We start from the raw sequence: 25,098 nt of genomic DNA on the forward strand, positions 1-25,098 counted from the left end.
CCAGATAGCAACACTCTTTTGAAAAGCATTTTTTAATCAAAAAAGGTAACAGTTACTTCTTTTTCTTCTTTAGGTTTTAACGACACCTTTTATCCAACAATATTACACTCCTTCCTTTTTTAATCATATTTCAGAATCAAGAGGCTGTAGAGATTCTCTTAATGGCTAAAAATGTAGAAGGATTTTTTTTATAAGAACAAAAAAGGAAACGAAGGAAAGTGAACATATTTCCTTCGGTACTTCAATTAAAAGTTCAAGAAAGTCAAAGTCTGGCTGCTACTAGCAATACTTGTGTGTTTACATAGAAAAAAATGTTTGTATCTGTGTGAAACAGAGGACAGAGAGAACAGCCAGTTTTAGAACAGTGGTCTTATTGTAATGAACGGCAACGCATCCTTTCAATTCTGTGCTTTCTCATAGCAGCTGTTTGTGAAGCGCTTCTTTCAGATGACACATGTTACCCATCTGGCAAACTGTGAACTCCCAAGTGTTTGCCCGGAGCCAAATGTTTGACCCAGCATATGTCAGCAGGGCAACGCTGATTCTCTTAGTCTGGGAATTAAAGCAATGTTACATAATATATTATTATCAGTTCAGGCTATTTGTACACCTCTGTTTCACAACAAGTGACATTCCATTGGATTAAAGAAAACAAACAGGGATTCACAGTCGCAACAAGCAACAGTCTCGGTGCTGCTTTATCAATTACGAAGTACCAGCACCTTTTATTAACTAATGAAAAACAGGCACACACATATTAAATCGCTGCAATTGACAATGTTTGCTTTTTTTTTGTAAAAGTAAGAAGGAATACATGCTGGATTCCCATGTACTAACAGGCCACTTGACCAATATATTTTTTGAATTAAATGAATAAATGAAAACTCTGAGGTCACGCCCCGTCTGTTTTAGTGCTAAACCAAAGCAGTACAGCAGATGTAGTGCTTTGGTTTTCTATTGGTTGTACCTGATTTAACAACCAATAGAAAATGCTGACGTTAAAACGTTAGTCGCTATTTGTAGCCAAAGATAAGTCCTGTCAAGATAGTTATTCTACGAGCCCTTGGTTGGATTATTATTATTATTATTATTATTATTATTATTATTATTATTATTATTATTATTATTATTATTATTATTATAGTACTGGATCATGGCGTTACAGAACAAACTAAATAAAAAAGTAAAACAAAATGAAAAAATACAAACAACATATGTAAACGTTTTAATTGGACGAAACGTTGTAAAAACAATCTTTAAACTTACTATTATGTTATTTATTGGTTAATTAATTTATTTATTTTGCTTTAGCAAAACAAATTAATGTGGTTTCGCCATAAATTCTTGACTGTTTCGGTCATTTTTGCGAAACCGGAAAAGATACGGAGGGAATGCTCTTTATTGCCCAGGCTACGTTGGGCCGTTTGGCGTCAACGGCAGCAGCATCAGACAGGAGAATAACCTAATAATGGAAGAATTTCAAGGTAAACTAAATAGATGTCCCTTTCTTCCTTTGTGTATTTTTTTGTTTTTTTTGCCAAACTCAAACTTGCAGCATCTCAGCGTTACACATTACCATTTCAAATGTTATTGGTGCGTTTGCTTTACCGTTTTTTGTTTTTTTTGACAGCGACCTCTTTTGTTTGGGATTTAGCCCAACTACAGCTAAGGTAATGTTAGGATCAAAATGAAGCTAGCTGCTAACTGGGTGGGTGTGATTTATCGCCGCCAAAGTGGCCCTGTGTTAGCTTTACTGCTATCGAATGAATGAACTGGACTGGGGCGTCGTAAAAATGCATTTTATTGAACAAACTTGAATCATTATTCTCTACAGTTTTGAATTTGTTTGCTATTCATTGCATTAAAAAAACATGTATAATACGTCTTGTTAAGAGCACAATATTAGATTATGGCTGTATTATCATGCAAGCTCAAATCTTCCTAAGGCAATACTTGAGGCCAAAAGCCAGTATTAACCACACAATTGCAAGTTAAGCATCTTTCTACGACTATCATCTAAAGGCGATGAGTTAGCATTGTTTCATTTGTTTATCTGGTCTTCTTGCAGATGGTCACACTCCTGGTGAGGAACTGTCTCAGTGCAAAACCTGTAAAAGATATTTCTTCCACAGTGTCCTGGTAAATAAAACAACTTTCTTCCAAATGCTTTGTAAGATTTGTAATCGATTCGGTGTCGTAAAAATACACTCATTTGGAAGATGGTGGTGTGGTTTTACCCCAGCTAAACCTTGTCAGGAAGGGTTTAGGCACATTGAAAGTTTTAAAGTTGCTAGGCCATCACATTTTCCTCTGGGTCTGTCAGCTGACTCAAGCAACAGTATTTTGGTAGCAAAAAAGAAAAAAGCTTCTATAGAGATGGTACAGGTTTTAGGGAAGCAGTGTGATAGAATCACATTTGATTTATAACCTTTTCATCAGAAAAGCAGATCAATTGACATTTTCACAGACCTGCTTTATATGATCAAAATAATTGTTCAACATGTTCAGGTTTTGTAGGGATTTTGTATAGGAACCATGTTCTTCATTAATGTATTTATCTTCCCTCCAATAGGAGAAACATGGTAGAATTTGCCAAAAGGCAGTGGCTAAAAGGAGAAAAGTTTTCGATTCGAGCCGGCAGAGAGCTGAGGGCACAGACATCCCCGTACTAAAACCGATGAAACCAGTGGTAAGTTGTGAGATGAAGGGCAAACATTCCAACACTGAAGATCGTTCAGCCTTTTTTAAATTTATTTTTAATTTTTTTTTTATTTTAGCAAATGCAATTGAAGCCCTTTTTAATCAAGCTATGGACAAATGTTATAAATTTGAGATTTTACTTTAAATTTGTCATGGATTATTTACTCAGCATTGGTTCATTTATTTTTGCAATACTTTTGTGCACACTTTAATGATATTTAGTCAACCGTTTAAGCTAAAACCCCAACGGGGTGTAGCATTAACATCCGAGATGCTCAGAAAAATAAGTTTATGTACGATGGTGTATTACAGCCATTGTAGATGAAGGGAAAACAAAATATGGTCATGGAGGAAAAAACTCGTAAAAGTGTCAATATTTTTTGACGCCAGTTTTAAATGACTATAAAGGCATAAATTTACACTAAAACTAAGAAACTCTCTGACTTTGCAACGTCAGAAAACACCAGTTTTTCTGACTTCAGAGAATATCTTAGTTTTAATATCGTCTTTGGTCAGAGAATTTTTTTTTTTTTTTGCTAATGTATACTTTTTCAACAGAGGATATCTGCATTTTTTTTCTGTCAGAAATTTGTGTATTTATTCTATAAACGTTTATGTTTTTTGGTGGGAATTTACTCTCTAGTGATCATGTTACTTTTTTTTTTTTTTTTTTTTTATCTACAATTGCACTAATACGCCCTGACATGGCTAATACATGTTTTAACATGACATATCGTATGTCAGGTTAAAACTTGCTCTCTGTACTGGATCAGTGCTGGATCCCAGTACTAAATTAATTATTAGAATATCCTCAGCATTCTGATCTTTACTCTGATGAAAAACTTGTACATGAATCTTTGCGTTTATTTTCAAATGTAAAACATTGTCAATTGTATTTCAGTCACAAACCTCAGCTGCCGCACACAAAGTAAGTTCACTTGCTTTACTTTTTTTTTTTTTTTTTTTTTCTCGCCTTCTTTCCCATATACGATTGTTTTGCTTTTGCTCACACTTTCTGGCCTTCTGAATACTCACATATACCCTTGGAGCAAACGGTAGTTGAAAGCATGTCAACTCATGTTTGTGATGTCAGTGTAACGAGAAAAATCAGTGGATTTTTTTCAAAGTCGTTTCAGTTTTTGAACTCTGTGTGTAGGGAAGTCTTGTGCTGTGACTCTTAATGCTAATGTCTTCTGCTTTGCAACTCTGCAGACCCGTCAGGCTTGTCAAATAAAGGGGATTTCTCTCAATAGCTTCCTTGCGAATTTTAATTTGTTCTCTGTTTGTACGGTTTCTAATGAGGTCAATCTGAGTTGCATAAACTCTTGCGTTTGATCTAAAATTGACTCTGAAATGTGTTTGCCTTCCCAAAGCTGTCTAGCTTTAAACTCACATCTTCAGTGTGGATTCTAGTTCATCTGTACTAACAGGACAAACTTTAGTCAAATAGACACATCACTGGCATTTTGAAAAGTCTTGAGAAATTAAAAGAAAAAAAAAAAAGACGTCATGAAAGTTGCATTGAAAAGTGCAGAAAAATAAGGAGAGTTCATAATAACGATTATTTTAGTAATCAGTTATTCAGATGAGTGATCAGTTAATTAGGATACATTCTACAGATTTGTCATTGAACCTCTAAAGCTGTATTTTCTAAAAATATATTAGAAGTACATTCTAACAAATGGACTTAATGCAGTTGAACAGTGCAGCTGGAGGAGGAAATAGGAAGTCAGGCCAACCCAGACAGAGTGCACTGAACTACTTCTGTCATAAATTATTAGCTTTAGATAACACTTGGAGCTGCAGCTATGAAGTTTTTTATTTTTATTTATTTATTTATCTTAGTACTCTAAAAAGCAAACCTGATGTATCCATTGCTCATATTCACTGTATCACAGCAGTGGTGAAAATTCCAGGCTTAAAAGATTCCAGATAAACAAGAACTTTGGACCTCAGGGCTGCCTAGAAACATTTTATCAGTGTCACGTTCTAAACCTTGACTACAGAGACGTACCAATCAGAAACAATCTGTGCTAACGATATCGTTTCCCGCCAGGCCGAACCTCCGAAGAAGCCCTCCAACTGGCGCAAGAAACACGAGGACTTCATCGCCACCATTCGAGCCGCCAAGGCCGCCACTCTGGCAATGAAGGAGGGGGCACCTCTACCCCCGCCTCCTCCCCCGACTTACGATCCAGGTAACAAACAGGTGGATTTTTATTCATTTTAGTTTTTTTTTTTTGTTTTTTTTTGTTGTTTTTTTTACAGAAAAAAAAAAAAAAAAAGTACACGTCATGTAATCTGTGTACCAAACCTGCTTTGTAGATTACATCCAGTGTCCTTACTGTCAGCGGAGGTTCAATGAGAACGCCGCTGACAGACACATCAATTTCTGCCGGGAGCAAGCCGCCCGCATGCCCAATAAAAATAAGCTAGTAGATGCCAAGAAGACTCCGCTTCGCACACAGGTACGCACACGCACAACAATAACCGAGTCAGTCGGAGCGCATACCGCTCGTCTCTTTTGGTAGAAAGTTTGTCTGGCGTAATCGGCTATTAAACACAGAAACCTCATGAAAAGACAACCCCCCAAAAAACCCCAAAACAAAACAAAAACTGCTATTCTACTACTAATAAACTTAACTTCTAGCTAAGGGAGCAAGAATCCAGGAAGTGCACGTCATTTTTCAATTCAACCGTAAGGAAGAGTTAAATAATCAGCTGTACCTTGGAACGACTTGTGAAATGACTTTGAGGTAGTGTGATGGTCTGGTCATGCATAACATGCGTCTGTTAGCCTGACTGACGATTTGATGAAGGGATAACGCGGCTGGACGCATTCTCAAGTGTCAATTGATTCATTCAAATGTCACGAAAGAAGAATGAAAAGGACAAAAGTGAATGACCTGTTGTTGCTTGGTTGATTATTTCTTGAAAAGTTCTTTTTGTTTTTCTTTTCCTGGCACTAGATCATGAAAGGAAATGGGCAAAGAGACAAGTGGGGAAGGCGTGAAGCAAAGCTTTCAGAGTCTGGAATTGAACCGCAGCTCGCTACGTTGAGGACTAATAGGCTCCGTACACGTGGCGCCCGCTCTACCCCTACACACACTTTCATTTTAGCCCAATGAAGCAGTGTGTGTGTGGGTTTTTTTTTCCCTCTAAAGATGAAGACAACAGGCAGAGGTTTTGCAAATATAAATTCTGGAGATGTGATTTGGCTTCCTTTTTAAATTATGCAGATTTATTTTTTTTTTAAACTTTTACCTGCTGATTTCATCATTTTATTTTTTACCATAAAACATATTAGAAGAAAAATACTGCTTCAAGTTCTTTGATGGCGATAGTAATTCTGAATTCTTATCTAAATTTATGGATCAAAGCATATGACCCCAACCTTTATCCGATTTATCCTGAACTTTAGGAAAAAAAAGCACATCAGAATGCCCGATGTTTGCTGATGGATGACAAATCCATCAGCAATTTTGGAAATTTAGTTTTTGCAACATTTATAGAATACCAAAAATATGTTTTATGCCTTTTTTAAATGCAACCGTTGATTGGTACGTTTCCTTGTTTTTGTTTTAAAAATGTATTGCAAACAGCTCATGACTAAAGGTTTTATGCTTCTTTTCAACCGTGACACCAACATTTTCATTGAATTGTTTAAATTTCATTAAAATAAACATAAATAAAATAAATCGGTACGATTGAACATGAGGCTTTTCCTGCTACAGAGCTAAACTCAGATACATTTCAAGCGTTACATTTTACGTGACTGCCACTGTATGTTGACTTTACCATATGAAATTCCTGGCCAGACGCTTGTGTATTTCATGTTGTCATGCCTCCGTTCTGTCCTCAGTTTAAGCCTCCTGGTCCTGTAAAGAAAACGACCCCTCCTGGTACATCAGCACTCCCTTCAACTTCTTCTCGTGTGCCCCAGAGACCCCTGGGACAGTCCGCTGGTAAGGCAGCACAGCTGTGTTCATCTGTAAGCATAAGCTGCTGTATTCACACTGAACAAATACGTATGTTTGTAGCGGATTTTATAGTAGATTTACTTGCCCAAAAGCCGATGTCCAGACTTTTGTTTTTATCCTCCGTTTTTCCCTTATTGTGACTTCCATAAAATAGATTGTTTGTTGCTCTTTGAAGGAAAACAACCTTTTTTTTTTTTTTTTTTGCATGATTCTAGTTCCTTAAATTTATCCGTAGGGTGTTGCGGTGTCACATTTTTCCTTGTGATTAATTGGGTACGTAGAGCTCGTAAAATGAACTTGTTCTTGTTCTGCCGATGGAGCTCAGCTATGAGCGTAGCACGAGAGACGGAAATGATAAAGATGAAAAATAGAAGCCGGTTTATGTGAGACGCGTATCCATTCAGAAAAAAAAGCTCTATTCAGATGTATGTCTTAAGTTTACTATGTGATCCACAGATTATGCATACAAATATTCACCCTGTCATATTAATCTTGTCCCTTTTCTTTCCCTTATCATTTCACTCACTTAAGTAAGCCCATCAGGTAAGACAAACTCGGCAGCCCCAGTGAGGAGGAATCTCTCTGGAATCCCAAGCCCACCTTCAGGGTGAGTCTGTTAACTCACGCACTTCAGTCTAGAGGTGCTCTGATAAACTGGCTCTGACTCCCCTAATATTTAGATTGATTTTGTTGACATATTTAGCGACTTTTCAGAGGGGAAAAAAAAAAGAAAAAGACAATATCGGCCAAAATTGGCAGGTCGGGGATTTTAGCGATCGGCCAGAAAACCGCAGTCGGTGCGCCCCCAATTCATCAAAATGCATGGAAATAACGTACCTTTTCCAAAATAACCTCTTGATTAATACCATATTTTTTTTTCATTGTGGTAGTGAAAAATCATATTTAACAGAGATAAAGACTTGGAAACGAACATCATCAGTATGCATGCAGTCACATCTTTAAAACGTGTTTCAGCTCCACACACGGTTTATTGCTTCGATCATTTTTGTTTGGATGAAGGCTTGGGTAAAATATTTGGATATGAAAACACTGATGAGCGACTTGTAATTGGATTAGACTCTTGCAGATTTATCGTTTTGTTTATTTATTTCTCTTTTAAGCGTGTCTGCACAGGAATACTTCACTTTCCATTATAAACATGTCAATGGAGGGAGGGGGCAAAAAAAGCTCAATAACTAAAATGTAATCATTGCATAAGAGCATATCATCTTGCTTTAAAATTTGCAGTTTATTGAAACAGTATTCTCACCTTTTGAGCTGAAGACATGTAATCCAGACTGTACTGATAGCCATATAAATGTGGGAATGTAGGAGATTTTGTAACTCCAATTGTTTTAGGCCAGAATTAGTTTGGGTAGATGTCTTGCAGTGGAGATCGGTGTCTCCAAATCCAGTCCTCACTGTCATCTGCTTTTGTTGTCGTTCTCTCTCAGTGTGGCAAATAAGGCCAGAGGTGTAAGCTCAGGCTACGGAGGTGTGAGGAACTCTCAGGTTGGAATAGGAGCCAACAAAAAGAAAGCCGACACCAACATGTCTGGGTAAATTACCTCCAGCTTCTCAAGAGGTCATTGGGAGATGGTACTCTCCAATCTTCACTTCCCCCTTGTGGTGTTTCTGGTGAATTGCAGCCATCTTAAAATGCAGTAGCTACAAATTTATAATTTCTTTTCTCCCTGTTTTTTTTTAAATTATTTTCCTTTTTACCTAAAATATCACTTGCTACTTTTATTTAGTATTCTAGTCCTGCAGGTCTCCGGTTATTAATAAATTTTTAACTTTCTGCTTTTCAGGAATGACGTCGACGTCGGTAACGGCACCGTGAAGAGCAAGTTCTGCCACGCCTGTGGCGCCAAGTACCCTGTTGACTCTGCTAATTTCTGCTGTGAATGTGGGATTCGGAGGATATGCATCTGACTGAGGTCAAAAGTCGGTGAAGGGACAGGAAAGTGGGGATGCGTCTGTGCTTAGTTAGCAGTGAAGAATATCACCAAAGTTAATAAAGACTAAGAACAGATTTTCCATCTGACACACGTTGTTGCCGGTTTCCTGTTAGCTTGAGGGGCATGGCTAAGATAAAAGCTATACTGCTCTATGCAACAATATGGTATTGATATTCCTCAGTATGTTGCTGAATTATTTTCTTTGAGCGGTCTCAATAGTAAACTGCAAAGCTTTAAACATCTTAAACCCCTTAACTGTCGAGAGGGCGTCCTCCAATTGTCTAAAGTGTAAAAGTTTCTGGTGACAGAATGTCGGCTCCTTTCTTTAAACAACCCATCCAGATCATCTTACCTTCCTTCTCACTACTTTCTGTGTAAGTATCAAAAACAAAGTTACTGCCCTGGGATTAGCAAGTGTGCAGAAAATTCACACCGAGAAGTGCGTAGTACAACTGGGAAGAGAGCGTTTGGTGAAGCTTGTTGGAGATGGCTGTGATTGCTACCGAGTTTCTATCCTGATTCAGTCAGTCTTCTCTTCTCAAACAGAAGGTTTTCATATCAAAGTGCAATATAATTGACTACTGAGGGAAAATGGGTCGGAACTTTTCTCTTACCGCCCTGTGTAGGCAGAGATCACTCCCTATAGAAACCAGTTTTTAAAGCTGTCACTTTACAGGCAACATGTCCCGTAACACTACTGCTACTGGCAAATGTAGTTTTTAACTCTGTCCGTTTTTTTCCCCCCCTTATTTTATAAAGTGAAATTTATTTATTTTCTTAATCCATTTAATTTATGAATGATATGATTCACAGACTATTTTTTCTTAAGTGTAATTGTTTTTTTTCTTATTATTCAACACATTACGGATTGTAGAATCACAACTACAGTGACACTAGATTGTATATTTCCGTGGGTCTTGTCGGCGCTTATCCGAGTTCTCTCTTTCCTTTCTGCTCTTAAGTCATTTTCTACTCTTGGCAATGATTTGAGTTGTTTTGTTTTCCAAACAAGATTTAAAAACCAACATGTCACAGAAGGAGAAATATTTAAGCCGAGCAAAAAGTTTGATTTTTTGCGTTAAAAGCATTTAACCTCTATATGGTTGTGCACTTAATGTCATGTATGTCAACCACATAAATAAACTTCTTTGAAGACACCAGTGATTTATTTCTGACTTGCATAAAAAAAAAGTTGATGCCTAAAAGGGATGTCATAGAAAGTGCGTTAAGAGTCGTAGGTGCAAAGTAATTTCTTTAATTATAAATATAGATGGGGAAACCCATGCAATGTCATACACAACACATATACTTCACTTGCTTAAAAACAGGCCTTTTAAGCACAAGGCAGAAATCAGCAGCACTGAAAGTAGTAGAAGAGAAAAGGAGCAAAGGCTGCATGTTTCAACTTTTTTTTTTTTCTTTTTACAAGTCTGGTCTTTTTCTCTCTTTTTTTTGTATGATAAAAGTATCATTAATCACAACACCGACCAAAAGTGGTGGGAAAGGCATCTTCGATGTCTCCCACGTAAGTAATAAGGCCTGTGAACCGAGCTCAGCCGTCTGTGTCAGAATATGCTTTTAATATATCAATCATTGCGAGCGACTAATGAACACATTGTCACTAAAGACGGCAACGATGACTTGACACACAGCCTAAAACAACCGGCTTCAGATAACTAAGATAACAAAAATATGTCGGGACTAGTCGGGTCATTCTTTTTCCAAAGTGAAAGCAAAACTGCATTTGAGCACCATAACATTTCCAGTTTGTACTTCAGGAGCCATTTCTGAGGGTGAGTAAAATCCAGGGCATTTTTTTTTTTTTTTTACACAAATATGTACACCTATATATATTTGTTAACTTAGTCTTTGGAAGTAGATTCTTCACTAATCACCTCTTCAAACACTGGCTACGTGCATTCCGAAGGCCTTTGTTGTTTTAAGTGAATTCCTCTTTGTAGCAGTAGATCTATACAGCACACAGCTCCTCCATGTAGCGTGGGAGAGTCCAGCCTTCTTCCTTCTGCTAAATGACTTGTTTCTCTGTAGCTTGGAAACCGATCTCAAGAGTCAGTAGTTGTCCAACACCTAAAGCAGCCGCAAGACAGATATACCGATACTTTACAGGAAAGCTTGAATTAACTGGAAGCTGCTTCTTGCATAATCCGAAACGACAGCACAGTTCAGACGAACTGGCAGCACATTAAGTGTTTTTTTTTTTTTTCTTGCTGTTTTTTTTTTCTTCCCCCGTTTAGTTTCATGCTGTGCTTCAGCTTAGTTTCGAGCATCCATTTGCTGAGTGTTCAGCCTCTGGTAGCATACAGTCATGGAAGACAGAATTGCTTTAGCTTTGCAATGTTTTTTCATCTTCTTCTTCTTCCCCATGTTTCTTGGAATCCTCCGTCGCTGTGACCTCCCACCGGAGTCTTTTGTCTGTGAAATAAAGACAGACATACTAATTAGTGTTAGCATAAATAATTTGATTACTAAAGCAGATTTTGTGGAACCGTTGAAAAAACTGCACATGTACCCCCAACATAATATGTATGCCTCACATGTTTGCCACTCTTTCAGACTCGACACAACTGCTTCTCAAATATCACAGCTCTGACTCAATATTGCTTGACCTCGCGCTGCGCTATGCAGATGTTTTGTCTGCGCTGACGAAGACACACTTACCTTGGTGTGCCAGATACCAGAAAGCGTGACCTAGTTAATGATTAGACTAGATAAAAGCTGTGGCAGAGGTTTGAACTTATTTAGGTCGCTGGTGAGTTGATAATTTAAAGTTACAGTCACATTACCGCAAAAGTAATTTCCTGATGAGAATTACACACTCTTTATTGTGATACGAAGCGCTATTCAAACCAGTGGAGGATCAGAGGTCACACACGCATTTTAAAGATGTGGCAGAAAATATGTTCCTCAAAATCCATTGAAGATCAATTTAGATATTTTTTGTTGCCAAATAAAGGCAAGTATTCCAAATGTTCTCAAAGCATGGTATTTTTTTCCCCCCTCAAGTGTATTGTACCATGAGAGTCTCTTACTGGCCCATAACAATTTCATTTTATTAACCTCACAAGCAATCAAAGATACATTTATAAATGGTTAATGTAATCAAAAAAACCAGGTGAACCAACTCCACATCTTAAAAATGTGGAGTTGGTTCCAAACCGCGTTCATTACATTGACCGAGAGCGAATAATAAAAAATAAAAAGTTTTTTAAAACTATGCGAGAATGTGAAGCAATAATATAAAGCCCGTAGAAGTACAAAGGCCTTGATTATGCTCCAACTTATGACTCAGACTTTAACAATCAGCCTGAATCATCAAATCTCACAGATCCTCCGCAGCTAAAGCAGAAGTGTACATGACAGTGTAAAGAGAGGTTATCCAAGGACAGTTAAAGTGTTATTTTCACCCTTGACATGTATACACAATACTATATAGTTGGTATGTTAACTTATGGCTGCCAATGAAGTAAAGACCACACACACACACACACACACACACACACACACAAAAAAATTATCACACGAACAAAATGGCTGAGAAAATGATTTAAATTTTGATCCACTGCTCCTGCTACTTAACTGTCGCTTCCATAGTGAGAATCAACAGCTAGTTCTGCCTGACTCCACGTAAGTTAGACTTGGCAGCAAACAGGCATCATATTTGAATGCACTGTCAGAATGAGCTGACAGTGAGTCACCTTCTTGACAAAGTGAAGCATAAAAACCTGCCAACATTCCTGGGTAGATTATAAATTCCACATCTCATGAAGAGATAAAAGCAAAAGAAACCCCTTCCCATGCCTTGTTTCCTGTTTCCCAAAAATAATAGAACATTAAAAAAGAAATAAAATTTTTTTTTAGAAAGGAGCACTGAATTCTGCGGTACACTTACCACGCTTGTAGGACAAGTGCATCGTATCGACGTTTGGACAGTATTGGCCAGGTCTGTCATGTTCTGAAGGTTTAGCCTGTGCATTTCACAGGCTTGACGGAGCAAAGTTTCCACAATGTCCTGTGGGAATATAACATGAGTCACGGTCAAGGCGAAGACCAAAAAAAGCTCAGATCTGCTTTTAAACACCCAGGGAAAATACCCAGCTTTTCCTCCAAATATAGGGAAATGGAGAAAGTGACTGGTTTGGACACTGATGCGTGAATGCTGCTATTGGCAGATTCATTGGAAAAGTGTCTGCTTGCACTGCGGTACTAGATCTGCTTTGCACAAAAGTAGAAATACATAGGTGTGCTTTTATGTTCTGTGTCCCCATTTACATTTGAAGCAATGGACAGTAAGTCCAAAATTAGGACGTACTGTTACGTAACAGTCAAAAAAGAATCAGTCACACCTATTCATGGAACACCAAAAGGTGTGCCCAAATCTCTGAGTGACACAGAAAATAACCATTACTCACAGCGTTCCCTGTTGTGCAGTTTGCTATTTTGTATTTCCGTTCTCGGCAGGGTAGGTTTTGCAGCTCCTCTCTCTTAAATGAACGAGAACACAACAGTGTTAGCATTACAAAAATAAAAAAATAAAAAAAACATTGGCTTTACGCTGGCTCATGGTACAGTTTGTGAAAACGACACGTTTTCAGCTATATCCGTTTAGTCTGGTTTGTATTAATCTCCTAGCTGAAACAACATGACCCAGACAACATGATCCCATTCCAAGTATCCTAGATGCATAACCTGTAAGAAGTAGGCCTGTCACAATAAACAATAAATCAATTCATCGCATGATGAATTAAAACAATTATTTTCATTTAGCTTTAATATCTTGTCTCTCTTTCTGCCAAAACTGGTCTTCTGTCTGGTTCGTTGGTCTCAACCAGAAGTGTTTTTGAACGACTACTTTTGTCTACAGAGACTTCGTAATTCATTTTAGTTGTTGTGTCTGTTGTTTTGTTTGTTCATTTTGCGTATTTCAAATGTCTTCCGGTTCCAGTGTTGAAATGCCCATGAGAATTTAAAGTTTATCGATATCTGAGAATGTGTTCTTGCATTACTTTGCCATTACCATTACACTACTTGAAAATGGTCTCAAAACAATATTATTGTTTATTGCAAAAGGTACTGGGCCAACGTGTTATCCAGCGGGATTTATCGTGTTATACCTGCAAGCAAAGCTTTAGTTTCCTTCATAACAAGTAGTTTGAAAAAAAAAAAATCACCTGAGCCTGAAATGTGTAATATTAGGTTATATATATGCTATTGTGAGTCTCTTTTTCAGCCTCAGCACATGTGCTCCAACTTGTCTGCTGGTGTTTTTTTTTTCTTCGTGGAAACTACATTTCATAAACAAAAGGATTTATTAATTATAAATGTCACTGGGCTACAGCCTTGTGTCATTCTGGCTTTCTGTTGCACAGAGAATAGACTTTACTTTAAAACAGCTCTGCTTGTGTGTCAGTGCCTTCGTTGTCCTGTGCCTGACGGGAAAATCCAGGCTGAAAACAGTTTTTTTTTTTTGGCAACACTTTATTTGAAGGGGTGTGCATAAGACTCACATGACACCGTCAAAAACATGATATATCACCTGTCATTAACATAAAGAAGTCTTTATGAATGTTTATGACAGCAGTCATGAAGTGTCATTCTATAAATAATGACACTTTTAATGCAAAGTTGCTCTAAAAGTTGCATTAAAAGTCCATTAAAAATGCCAACTTTGCATGGTTTTGTAAATTATGATAATTTAATGCAAAGTTGGCATTTTTAATGGTTTAGAGCAACTTTGCATTAAAAGTGTCATTATTTTCCGTGTCATGTTTATGACAGTGTCATGTGAGTCTTACGCACACCCCTTGAAATAAAGTGTTACTTTTTTTTTATCTAAATGTATTTTATCTACGTTTTATGTCTAATTTAATTTGACAATGATCTCCCCCGTTTCTCATTTGTTTTCTCTTGTTTAATGTATGTTTGTGTTTTTAAGCTCCAATTTCAAATTTTTACTCTTGACTTTAATGCAAAGCTCTTTGAACTGTCTTGTACGTGAAATGTGCTTTACAAATATAAAAGTAGAGGTTTTGTTAGGAGAGGCCACAATTAAATAGCAAAATAAATGTAAATAGGATGATTTAGATAACTTCTGCAGCAAGATTTATAACGACACAAAGCATTGAAATTTGAAACCAACAGTAAAAAAAATAAGTGGAAAGCACTTCGGTATTTATGCACAAGGTATTTATTATTTTGGTATGTATTCTCTAAACCTGCTTCCTTTTCAAGATTGCAGAAACCTGGAGTTTGCTATCATTTTTTTTTTTTTTTACAAGCAGACATTGCATAAGTAACTTCCACATTTCTGTCAGCACATTTACAGAATGACAGCTTCTGGAGCCCATCCATTTCCCCACATTCAAACTAGTTATTGCAGAGGAAAAGTTTTATTTTTTTCCATTGAAACACTGATAAGACCAGATTACTTGTATTTCACCTTTCATATTCTAAACGTGACATAAAATACCCAAGCTGTTGAGAGGTCATGTTAGGTAAAAGTGGGAAAACATATCACTTTCAGATTAATTAAATAAATCTTCCTTCTCACAAAGCAAAGAAATGGATAAGGCCATGCAGCGTTTGTCCTATTTTTTGTTTTTCCTTGAAAGTGTGAGCCGATAACTCAAAATAAATCAAAAATATAAACACCCTAATTAAAGCTGCTCTTCTTTTCCTCTTTAAAAAAAATGCTTCATTTGTTTTGCAAAACGACTTAATTCATACTTACAATATTGTCCATGTCCGTTTTCACAAATAGAAGGAAATCTTTTCGAACTCTAGCCGGTTCAGCTTTACCCTCACAGGAGAGTGACGACGGTAGAAGCACAAGAACTAGGAGATTGATGCAAAGAAGATGCTGCATGGACAAAGTGTAGGGAAAAATGGGGAAGAAAGAAAGGGAGAGGTTAGTGTTCTAGCAATGGGCATAAAATACTAAAACACATTTAAAATAATAAAACACATTTATTAAATGTGCTGAGTGGAAGAAAGGGAAATTTGACATAGACGGTATCAATGCATGAATAAATAATGAACGGAACAGTTAGTAACCATCAAATGATGTCCAGGTGTTGCAAACTGCATTTACTGCATACTGGGAAGCCGGGAAGCAGAGAAAGCTGTTTGCAGTGAAAAACCCAAGTAAGCCCTGAAACATCAGGACATTATTTCTGTCAGTTAGCCTCTTGAAGTTCACTCAACCATGCACAGATGAATGAAACACCCTTCAGCACCATGCTCCCGAGAAAACGTGATGTACGGGACACAAAAACTCCTCAAAGCAAGTCAATGTCTTCAAATATTTATAGTTTCTAAAATCGACAGACTGAGATCTCTTGAAGTTTGTCTTGCGAGGAACGCTAAATTAAACCTGACAGGCGAATTTATTCATTTTAATGCAGGGTTGCATCTGGAAAATAATAGGTGATAATAAAAGACACATATTGCTCACTGTTTTACAAAACTGACCCAAGGTTTCAAGTGACCTAAGCTGCTGCCCAAGTATGTCAGGCCAGCAGGGGGCCACCGAGTCCTCTGTAATTCTTAAACAGTACAGTAGCTCAGAACTTGTTTAGTCTGTAGTGAAGTTAAAAACAAATGCAAGCAGCCATGCACATATACCTATGTCTATCTATATCTGTATATCTTTACTTCCTGGTACTTATGTCTGAGGTGAGATCATATTTCACGCTTACTGTAACTATTTGCATATAACTCTACATTCAACCTGAGGCCAACCCTAATAATTGATCATGTCAAGGCAGTACCATTTCATTCTTATGCAATGTTCTGCACAGCTACCAAAGCAAACTACAATATATGTATGCATCCAATAACTCAACAATAAGAAACTGCGCTATAAAAAGGATACAAGCAATGCAAACCAAAAAGAACAAAAAGTTAAATCTCACATTTACCACACAAAAAAAAGAGAGAAACATCTTAATTAAACTCAAGACCTTTGAAAAATATATTCTGTGGACCGATAAGGCAAAGTTGAACTTATTATTATTATTTTTTACAGATGGAGAAAAATTAACTCAGCATTTGTGTTTAAAGCACATGCCTACATTTAAACATGTTGGTGGTAATCATAAAACTGTGACTGCCCTGTTTGTGCTCAAAACCCCCTCTGGAGGTATAATCCAAACAGTTCTGCAAAAACAAACAAACAAAAAAAGTCAACCAACATTCCTCCATATCAATGAAAAAAAAAAAAGACTCCAGTTTTTTCAAATGGTTAGTGACCGTAGTTGCTACCCAGGGTGGCAAAACCAGTTATTATATTTCGGAGAAAATTACAATCAGATTAGTTTAGACACCCGTACTTCTCTAATAACCACAATCATCATACAAAGACTGCTTTTCTTTTTATTTACTGTTTTTTTTTTGTCTTATAGTTCAGTAGGAAAAGAAGAGAAATTGTGAAGTGTGCCCCATATGTGCAGCCGTTCCTCTTTACACCTCGATGTAAACTTACACTTAACCCTTGTGCGTGCGAGGACTGAGGCAAACGTAGAGGACTATGGAAAATGTGTGGGTTCGGTTGGACCCCATTTCGACATACAAGGGTTAAGCGCACTTAAGACGACCTCACAGTGCAAACTGTACTAAACGTGAAGGGAGCTCAATACTCTCATTCATATCATGAGAACATAACTTTGGCAGTACAGCCACGACGTTGCAGCATTTAAAAATATACTCCTAATCTTTCCGAGGTGTGTGTGGTAATGACTTTAATGGGATTTTCAGTCTCAAACGGGCACTGAGAACATGTTAATCTGTTCCGTACTGTGTGACTTTGAATTGACAGTTGTTTCTGTTTCCCCCACAATGAAATATAATTTTTTTTTTCATTGTTCCGTTCATGCAAATATCTACCTGTGTGATTTAATCATAACTTCAGGGTTGTAAATCTCAGCTGGTGAGGGTTATCAGTTGCGTCCACTATTCCGGTAAGCCGGCTAACGACATTTCCGTAAGCCAAATCCTGAAACTATCGGTTTCCTTCTGACTGGCAGATGGGAAGTTATTCATACGGAATTCCCCCCGTTTAGAAAGCCACTTAAGTCGGCAACCTATAGCGACTGCGCCAGTCGCTCGCCAGAGAAGCCTGGGACACGGTTGCGCACGCTGGCGGCTCCGGGTAAGTTTCGCCTCTGTCGTTCTAAGTGCAACTTTTCACCTAGCTACACTTTGAGTGAGGAGTGTTTTCCTCAGTTAAGTCTCCGCTGTAACATAATGGTAACTTTGTCTGTTTTTTTTGCTGCGCAACCATGAGCTATTCGGCTCAGTGCGTCACCACCAAATTGGTTTAGAGCGCTCGAGAAGCCCGAGCTTTACTCACCATTGGTCATTCCTCATTCATAGTCTCTGCGTGCTAAAGCTGGAAACGGACCCTGCTGGGCGCCTCTTCATTGCTGCTCAGACGATGAACCTGAATGGCCTCACAGGGTAAAAAAAAAAAATTAAAAAAAAATAAAATTAAAATTAAATAAATAAATGTCCTCTTGACATTTCCCGTATACGCAGTTCAGGAATTACTGTCCGTTCGCACGATCTCCATTACGCAGCTCTCCAACTCGACAACGCGCATGTGACTGTACTTCCGTCCTCACTAGGAGAGAACTTTACAACCACATGCATAAGGTTCATCCTCCGAGTGCACCAGTCTCTGCTGACATCACGATTTGTTCTGTGAGAGAAATGAGTTTTGAGTGCCTCTGAGACTGTCGTCGGCTCATGTTACGGGCCCCTGTCTTACTCTGAGCAAGCTGCAGGCGCTTTGCTGATGAACCGAGTGCTGAACGTGAGCCAAAAACCTTCATAAATCACATTCGTAGAGGATACAGGCGCTGCTGCGGAGTCCCACGCTGCACTATAAAACTATTAGTGCACTGTAATTCATTTTCGGTCAAGTGTCATTCATTCATTAACCCGTGTAAGCATTATGTAATAGCAGACTATCTTCTTGTCATGATCAGTGCATGCTTTGGTTTGAAGCTTTCGTTTTATTTATTTATTTTTTTTTTTGTGTAGCCTATGCTCTCGGATCTCGAAAACATGTAACATTTGCTGCTTCACGTCATAGATCCCAAATTTCATGTCTGTAATATCCTGCTATTAATCAGGCATTGAAATATTGTAAACAAAGAGCCCTTTACAAGCTGGCAATGTGTAGAGTTCAGCATAAATCTAATGTACTATATTGGATATTTATATTGTAGACCAACTTGTACCGTACTACATAATAGAGGACGGAAAAAACATATATATCTTCAAATTTGCTTTAAAATACAACTCTGAAAATGGCAGCACAGTATTCCGAGATTGGTGGAATCATTCTAATTCGTTAGTATTCTGTGATATTCATCATTCCGGTGGAGCCCTGGATATGTCCATGGTTGCTGCCCTGCTGGAAGCCAAGCCTCTGCCTCATGCTCAAGTCGTCTCCAATATGATTGCCCTGTGATCAGCTCCATTCATCTTCCCAGCAACTTTTCTCCTATTGATGAAAAGCATCCTTATGGCATGATTCTGCCACTACTGTGTTTTAGGATGCGTTTGGGATAATATGCTGTGTATTTTCTGTTGCAAATAGGACAGAAAGTTCAATTTTTATTGGACAAGTTTGCTGTGTCTTCTTTAAAAAAAAACAAAACAAACAAACACAAAAAAACTCACCTGGTTAGAAAGCCTAAATATTTTTCAAACACAGAATAAAAAATCTTTAATAATGCCTAACTAATGTAGATGTTACAAAAACTCTAATCTTGTGTTTTCTCTTAATAGCTGAGTCAGTGAAGTGATCAGTCATGAACGACGGAAGTAGCGGTTCAACGGATGGCAGACAGCGCATGAGAGACGGCCACATAGATACATCTCTGACATCTCTGACCAACCAGGACACGCCCACCAAAAACTCTGGCAGATCAAGACAACAAATGGGTTTGATCCATAAAAAAAAAAAAAAAATCCTATAATCTTTCTGAGAAGAAGATTTGTTTGGATTGTTTACATTCCTTGGCAAATTCCAAGGCAGGAACAGCCAAACATCAAACCGTCTTCCAGCCTCAGAGTGAACTTTCACTCTGGACTAAAACCAGATTTTTAAAATGCGGAGCTTGGAGTCGAGCTTGTCAGTAGATTAGCCCACTCAGTTTTAGTAAGTCTAGGAAAGATGACGTCCTCGATTGCATGTGTGAAACATATATCGTAGGTCATCTTCAAGTGCACGATGGTACAGCAAGTACAGAAATGTTTATTGGAATTTTCGGGTGCCGTACATTACACACACATTGTCTTTCACTCAAAGACTCGACACAGAGCGGCTGAGTCAGATCAATCCAGAAGACAACAAGAGCAAACTGAAGTACGTTTCTCTAAAAAATGTTAGTTACTGGTAGAAGATTCAAGATTTTAGTTTTATGTCTCTAAACAACAGTAAATATAAAATAAAGAAAGAAAGAAAATATAACAATAAAATTATTGTTTAATGTGTTAAAAATGAGGTCTGCAGGTGTTCGTTTCCTCTTTTATGTTCATTTACAGCATAAGAAAACTTAGATACTAAACATAAACTTGAGCTCACTTTGTTTCAGATTCCACTGCAGTGAAAAGTTCATATCTTTTAACAGAGGTGGAACAAGTCGTTGCACTGCATGTCACAAATTTTTCCACCCAAGTGTCGAGCTACGTGCAAAGTAAAAAGCACGAATGTTCCAAGTTAAGTTCAAAGTCAAAGTATGTGTGCCTCCAGTCAAATCACAGTCCTAAGCTTTCCATTTTCGAGCGCTGAACAAGTTATTTGATCATGTATGTCGATTGTCTGATATTTTTGAGACTTTAAAAACGATATCAAAGTAAATGAATGTTTTGTAAAGAGGAATCATCAGAACATACGTTCTGAAGATGTTTTTGTTTTTTTTTTACAGTAAAAAAAATAACCCAATTCAAACAAGACCTCCGGTAGAGGTCTTGTTTGAATTGGGTTATTCAAACAAGACCGGAGGTCTTGTCTTATCTGACAAGACCTCCGGTAGAGGAGGTCTTGTTTGAATTGAAAATGATCCATAAACAAAATAATCAAGTTTCTGTACAAGATAAATGTTGGCCAAGTGCAACAGTAAGAGCCTGCGTTAGGAACATCAGCCAACTGCTGTTGTACTGTTTTTGGTTCGGGCTCAGAATCCAGAGACTTGGCATTTAGACAGCGGACTCTGTGACTTTCCAGACTCCATTACCAAATAAGTGAAAACAAAAACAATCTTTTCTTACATTAACATTAGATCTTTTATTAGCTTTGACTCAACGTTCTTTGTGTAAGAAAGCCAGATGTTGCATCTTTACTTAAGATTTGAGCCAAGATGTTTTCCTCACTCTGATATCAATTCGTTGATGACTTTGTAGTTTTGGCGAGCAAATTAAGTCAATGCTCATTTTGTTGTGTTAGATGCATGAGTTATGAGAATGTACAAAATAAATAAAAGTACTGCAATTTAAGAAATCTAACTTTAACTGACTAAAAAAATGTGTAAGCGATACTAAAAATAAAAGCGGCTCATCTGAACGAAATAATAATAAAAAAAATGGTAACAGTTTGCCTCTTACAAATTTATAAACAAGTAAATAAATAAATAAATATATATCCTATAACCTAACAATAACATTAAAAATAAGCAAATATTGCATCTGTGGCATATTAACTAAATCAAATAAAGAGCACACAGACATATATTATGTTTTTTGTTAATTTGCTCTTATCTGACTTATATACATTTTCTGCATTGTGTGTTGCTCATTCTTCTTTGTGCATACCTACCTGGTAGAAGTGGATGGCAGAACCTCTCCCCTCCCTTTGGCTTCTTTGGTATCATTGTAGCATGCAGAAGAAAAACTGGTAAATAATACGGCAGATCCAACATTCTTGTAGCAATAAGAGAAGGAAAGAGGAGGAAACTTGTTAAATAGTGGAGGTTAACCCATTCTAGCACACTCAATGCTTTTCCCTTACACACCTTTTTTTATTTGGTTAAGATATTCAGTGGTGTAAAAGAAAAAAATGTTGTTTTTTTTGTGACATTTGTCATCACAAACCCCCTTAATAATAAACACCTGGATTTAAAAACTGCATTTTATGTTTTCTTGTGTTCTCTTTGAGTAAATTGATTTGATGCTCCGAACACTCATATGTGACAAATATGGATAAAAAAAAGGAGGTCATGAAGGTGACAAACACTTTTTCACACCCCTGTAAGTCGTTTCAAGTCAAAGTAAAGTCACAAATTATTTGGTGTAAAAGTCTAAAGTCCAGAAGTCCAAAGTATTTTGAGGCAATCAAGTCTAAAGTCATTGAATTTGTGACTCACCTTTGGTTATTAGCAATAATCATTTTTAAGTATCCAGTATAACTTTTTACAGCTTTAACGCATCTGCCTTTGCCAACAACAACAACAAAAAATGCATATTCTTCATTCAATATGAAATTCTAAATGCGACTATATTAAAATATAAAACTACAATAAACAAGATCAGTTCTTAATATTCTTTTTTTTTTTTTTCTTGATTTAATGATTTCGACCTTTGATCTGCTCTCCTGAAGTCATTAATTTGTCCTTTGAAGCGATTCAAATAATAAAATACCAGTTTAGTGAACTTCAGCAGATAACAGCCATGAAAGCTAAAGCAATAAATGACAATAATGCGTGACAGTCGGTGAGTCTCTTTGTGTCACAGGTTGAAGTGAGTGCACACATCATCAGCTCTGTTTTTTGAATCAAAACTCAACATTTTAACTGATGCAGCCAGTCTTAGCTTATGAATTCATCTGGAAGAGCTTCGCTATGGTTAGCTGTTTTAGAAAAAAAAAAATGACTTGGAGTCCGAGTATAGTTGGATTATGCTGTGTTTATCCATGTCTGAATGGAAATTATGGCTAATTGTAGATTTAGGGTGTCACTGTCAGGGTTGGAGAAATTAAAAAAAAGAAACCTAAAAAAAATTATATCTTAGATTTTGGATGATCTTCATGGACTTTAAACTGATTCATCTTCTAATACAACATAGATATTCAGAAGGATGTGCTTTAACATCTGTCATTCTAAGACACTTGAATTTTAAGAGCCATGAGTGCAGATCTGATAAATCTTTCACCCTGCAACTCCCTGCTATTTTTAACTTCCATGTCCGTTGGCCTGAAAGTGTAACTACATATACATGTGAACGGATTACAAATGGCATTTTTGCTGAGAGCGAATACGTTGTTGGGAATAACAAACGTGTTAAGTGGTTGGAGCCAAGTATAACATCTGGAAAGTAATAACTCAAAAGGTTGTTAAACTGTTATATAATTTGTTTATGTCCTCTGCGAGGTCAAGCGTTATTCCAGAGTGCTCCTATTGATGCAGAGAAATACTGTTTTTCTGGGGTTATTATTTTATTTTTTTTTTAGTTTTGTGAAGGATTAATAATGTTTTGGCTTCTGAATTCAAACAGGTGGGATGGTGCAGATTATAACCATGAAAAAGGTACTTTGGCGCTGCAGTAGACTTTCTGTTTCCCACTGTGTTTGTCTAGAGATACACGCAAACTTCCTTGAATTCAGCAATTTAGGATGTTTTCACTGTATTTGATGCAGCCAGAACAAAGCTTGTTGCTGCGAGCTCGAGCCGCTGATGAATTACTGAGAGAGTGCAACAGGTCTGCATTGTTTCTTGTCGGCTTTGTTTAAAAATTGTAATGTTTTTGACAAAAAAAAAAAAAGAAAAGGCATAGATTTAGTTTGACCAAAACAAGAAGGATCAGATGTTTTTCCCAAAGCGACTCTGTTCATTGTAATATCCTTGCTGTATTTTCTTTTTTTTTTTTTCTTTCTTTTTTTGGAAGCCATGCTGCCTATTAACATACCAGCATTTATCTTCTGGTGATTATACTCTGCTGATCTTCAATAAATAGAGTTATTAAAGTGTGCGCTCTGCGCGCGTGCACACCCGTGTGGGCCAGGGTGGCGCGTTTGATGTGAGTTAGAGTATCACAGGCTGCAGTAATTAAAGCCATCCATCAGATTATGACGAGAGTTGCCAGGAAGCGGGTGCATCGTGGGACCCGAAACGTGACCGGCGTAACCAAGAAAGCAAACATCCTGAAGATGTTCCCCAGCAAGATACGTCTTGTTTCCTTGTGTGTCGTGATTCATTTAGAAACTATGTGCGGGATTTTGCACAGTGATGCAGTGACTCTAGAGGCGCTCAGAATGGCTCCGTGGCGGCTCGGATCCATTCTGCGTTCTCCGTTGTTCACGTTTCTTTTCTCGTTGTGCAGCGCCGAGTTTGTAGAGCAGAGAGTTTTCTAAGACGTTTGAGAGCTACAACTGTTCCCCGGCGTTTGTTTTGGGTACAGTTATGTTCTAGATGGACGCATGCTGGTTGTGTACTAAAAGGGGGCAGATATTGATGACTTACACATTGCCGTACATGTTGCACTGCATGTGCTGTGGGCTTTCTATTTCTGGAGTGTTATGTGTTCATCAAGACCTGCACAAGATCTATGACCAAACATAAAGTATTTAAAATAAGATAAAGATGTTACATTTAGGGCTGCTGGTATAAGAGGGATTTTTTTTTTTTTCTAAAGAAACTTGTCAGAAGTAATCTAAAAAACAAACTCAGTGAAAGGATTTAAAACGCATTCTCAAGTCAGAAGTGTCGGATAGCACTTTGGCTCAAGGCCCATTTTCACTTTAACCTATGTCATTATTCTGGGAAATGTCTAATACGAAAGCAAATTGTAATCGGAAACTGATTGCAATTGCCTGTGTTATAATTTATTTTTCCGCGTTCATTTAGTTTTATTTTTCCGCCGAGGCGTTCGTGACATGTTGGTCTGGACTCTGGCCACCTTGACTAAATACTCGGCAATGATTTGAGTGAAGAGTCAGGCTGAGAACAGGTCTGTTGTCTGAAACGTCTCTCAGGTGTGCATTGCGTTTGTGTTTCAGTTTGTTTACGCCGGCGCTTCTTGTTGCCTTCCGGTTTGGTTTGCTCAATTGTCAGTGCTCAAGTAAAGCTTGTTTTATCTCATGAAATCAAGAGTGAGCAGCGACTTGCACACGTTTGGACTTCGTGTTTTAGGGATCTCGTTCAAATGAATGGCCGACTACTCGATGGTCTCATGTCAAATCTACTAAACTGAAGGTGGCAAAACAGAAAACAAATAAATATATAAATAAAGCACCTCAAGTCTTTGACGCAGTAAAACCTTTTTGTTCTGGACAAAATTTGCATCTGATCCTAGGCAAAAGCGAAGCCAAACTTTGAAGGCATCAATTAATCACAGAGTTTGGTATAGGGAAACTTTTATACAGGAAGTAATTTCCAAGCAATGGCTGATATGCAGTCTTGCTACATATTTTTTTGATTTTGGTTTCTTATGTTTAACGG

General features: G+C 37.5%; 1 protein-coding gene and 2 long non-coding RNA genes across 3 annotated transcripts; 2 read left to right on the plus strand and 1 right to left on the minus strand.

Moving 5' to 3' along the window:
- The first annotated feature begins 1,374 nt into the window (after positions 1–1,374).
- zc2hc1a (zinc finger, C2HC-type containing 1A) lies at positions 1,375–9,798 on the plus strand. Its single transcript, XM_088001144.1, has 10 exons — positions 1,375–1,484; positions 2,069–2,139; positions 2,573–2,689; positions 3,602–3,628; positions 4,757–4,898; positions 5,026–5,168; positions 6,563–6,665; positions 7,212–7,287; positions 8,135–8,239; positions 8,492–9,798. Exons 1-10 carry the CDS (start codon positions 1,469–1,471, stop codon positions 8,613–8,615), a joined length of 924 nt encoding a protein of 307 aa, XP_087857270.1. The 5' UTR covers positions 1,375–1,468; the 3' UTR covers positions 8,616–9,798.
- A 2,753-nt stretch (positions 9,799–12,551) lies between these two features.
- On the minus strand, positions 12,552–18,364 carry LOC148153360 (uncharacterized). Its single transcript, XR_015761560.1, has 4 exons — positions 18,009–18,364; positions 15,390–15,518; positions 13,072–13,143; positions 12,552–12,671 (listed from the first exon to the last, which is right to left on the minus strand). It is a non-coding gene; the product is annotated as an uncharacterized LOC148153360 (long non-coding RNA).
- Positions 17,635–21,793, plus strand: LOC148153361 (uncharacterized). The gene is made up of 2 exons (XR_015761561.1): positions 17,635–17,807; positions 19,454–21,793. It is a non-coding gene; the product is annotated as an uncharacterized LOC148153361 (long non-coding RNA).
- Positions 21,794–25,098: the final 3,305 nt, after the last annotated feature.

This window comes from Poecilia mexicana, unplaced genomic scaffold (assembly GCF_051168715.1).
Source record: "Poecilia mexicana isolate PSO_F unplaced genomic scaffold, ASM5116871v1 scaffold_20, whole genome shotgun sequence".
In the NCBI taxonomy this organism is placed as follows: domain Eukaryota; kingdom Metazoa; phylum Chordata; class Actinopteri; order Cyprinodontiformes; family Poeciliidae; genus Poecilia; species Poecilia mexicana.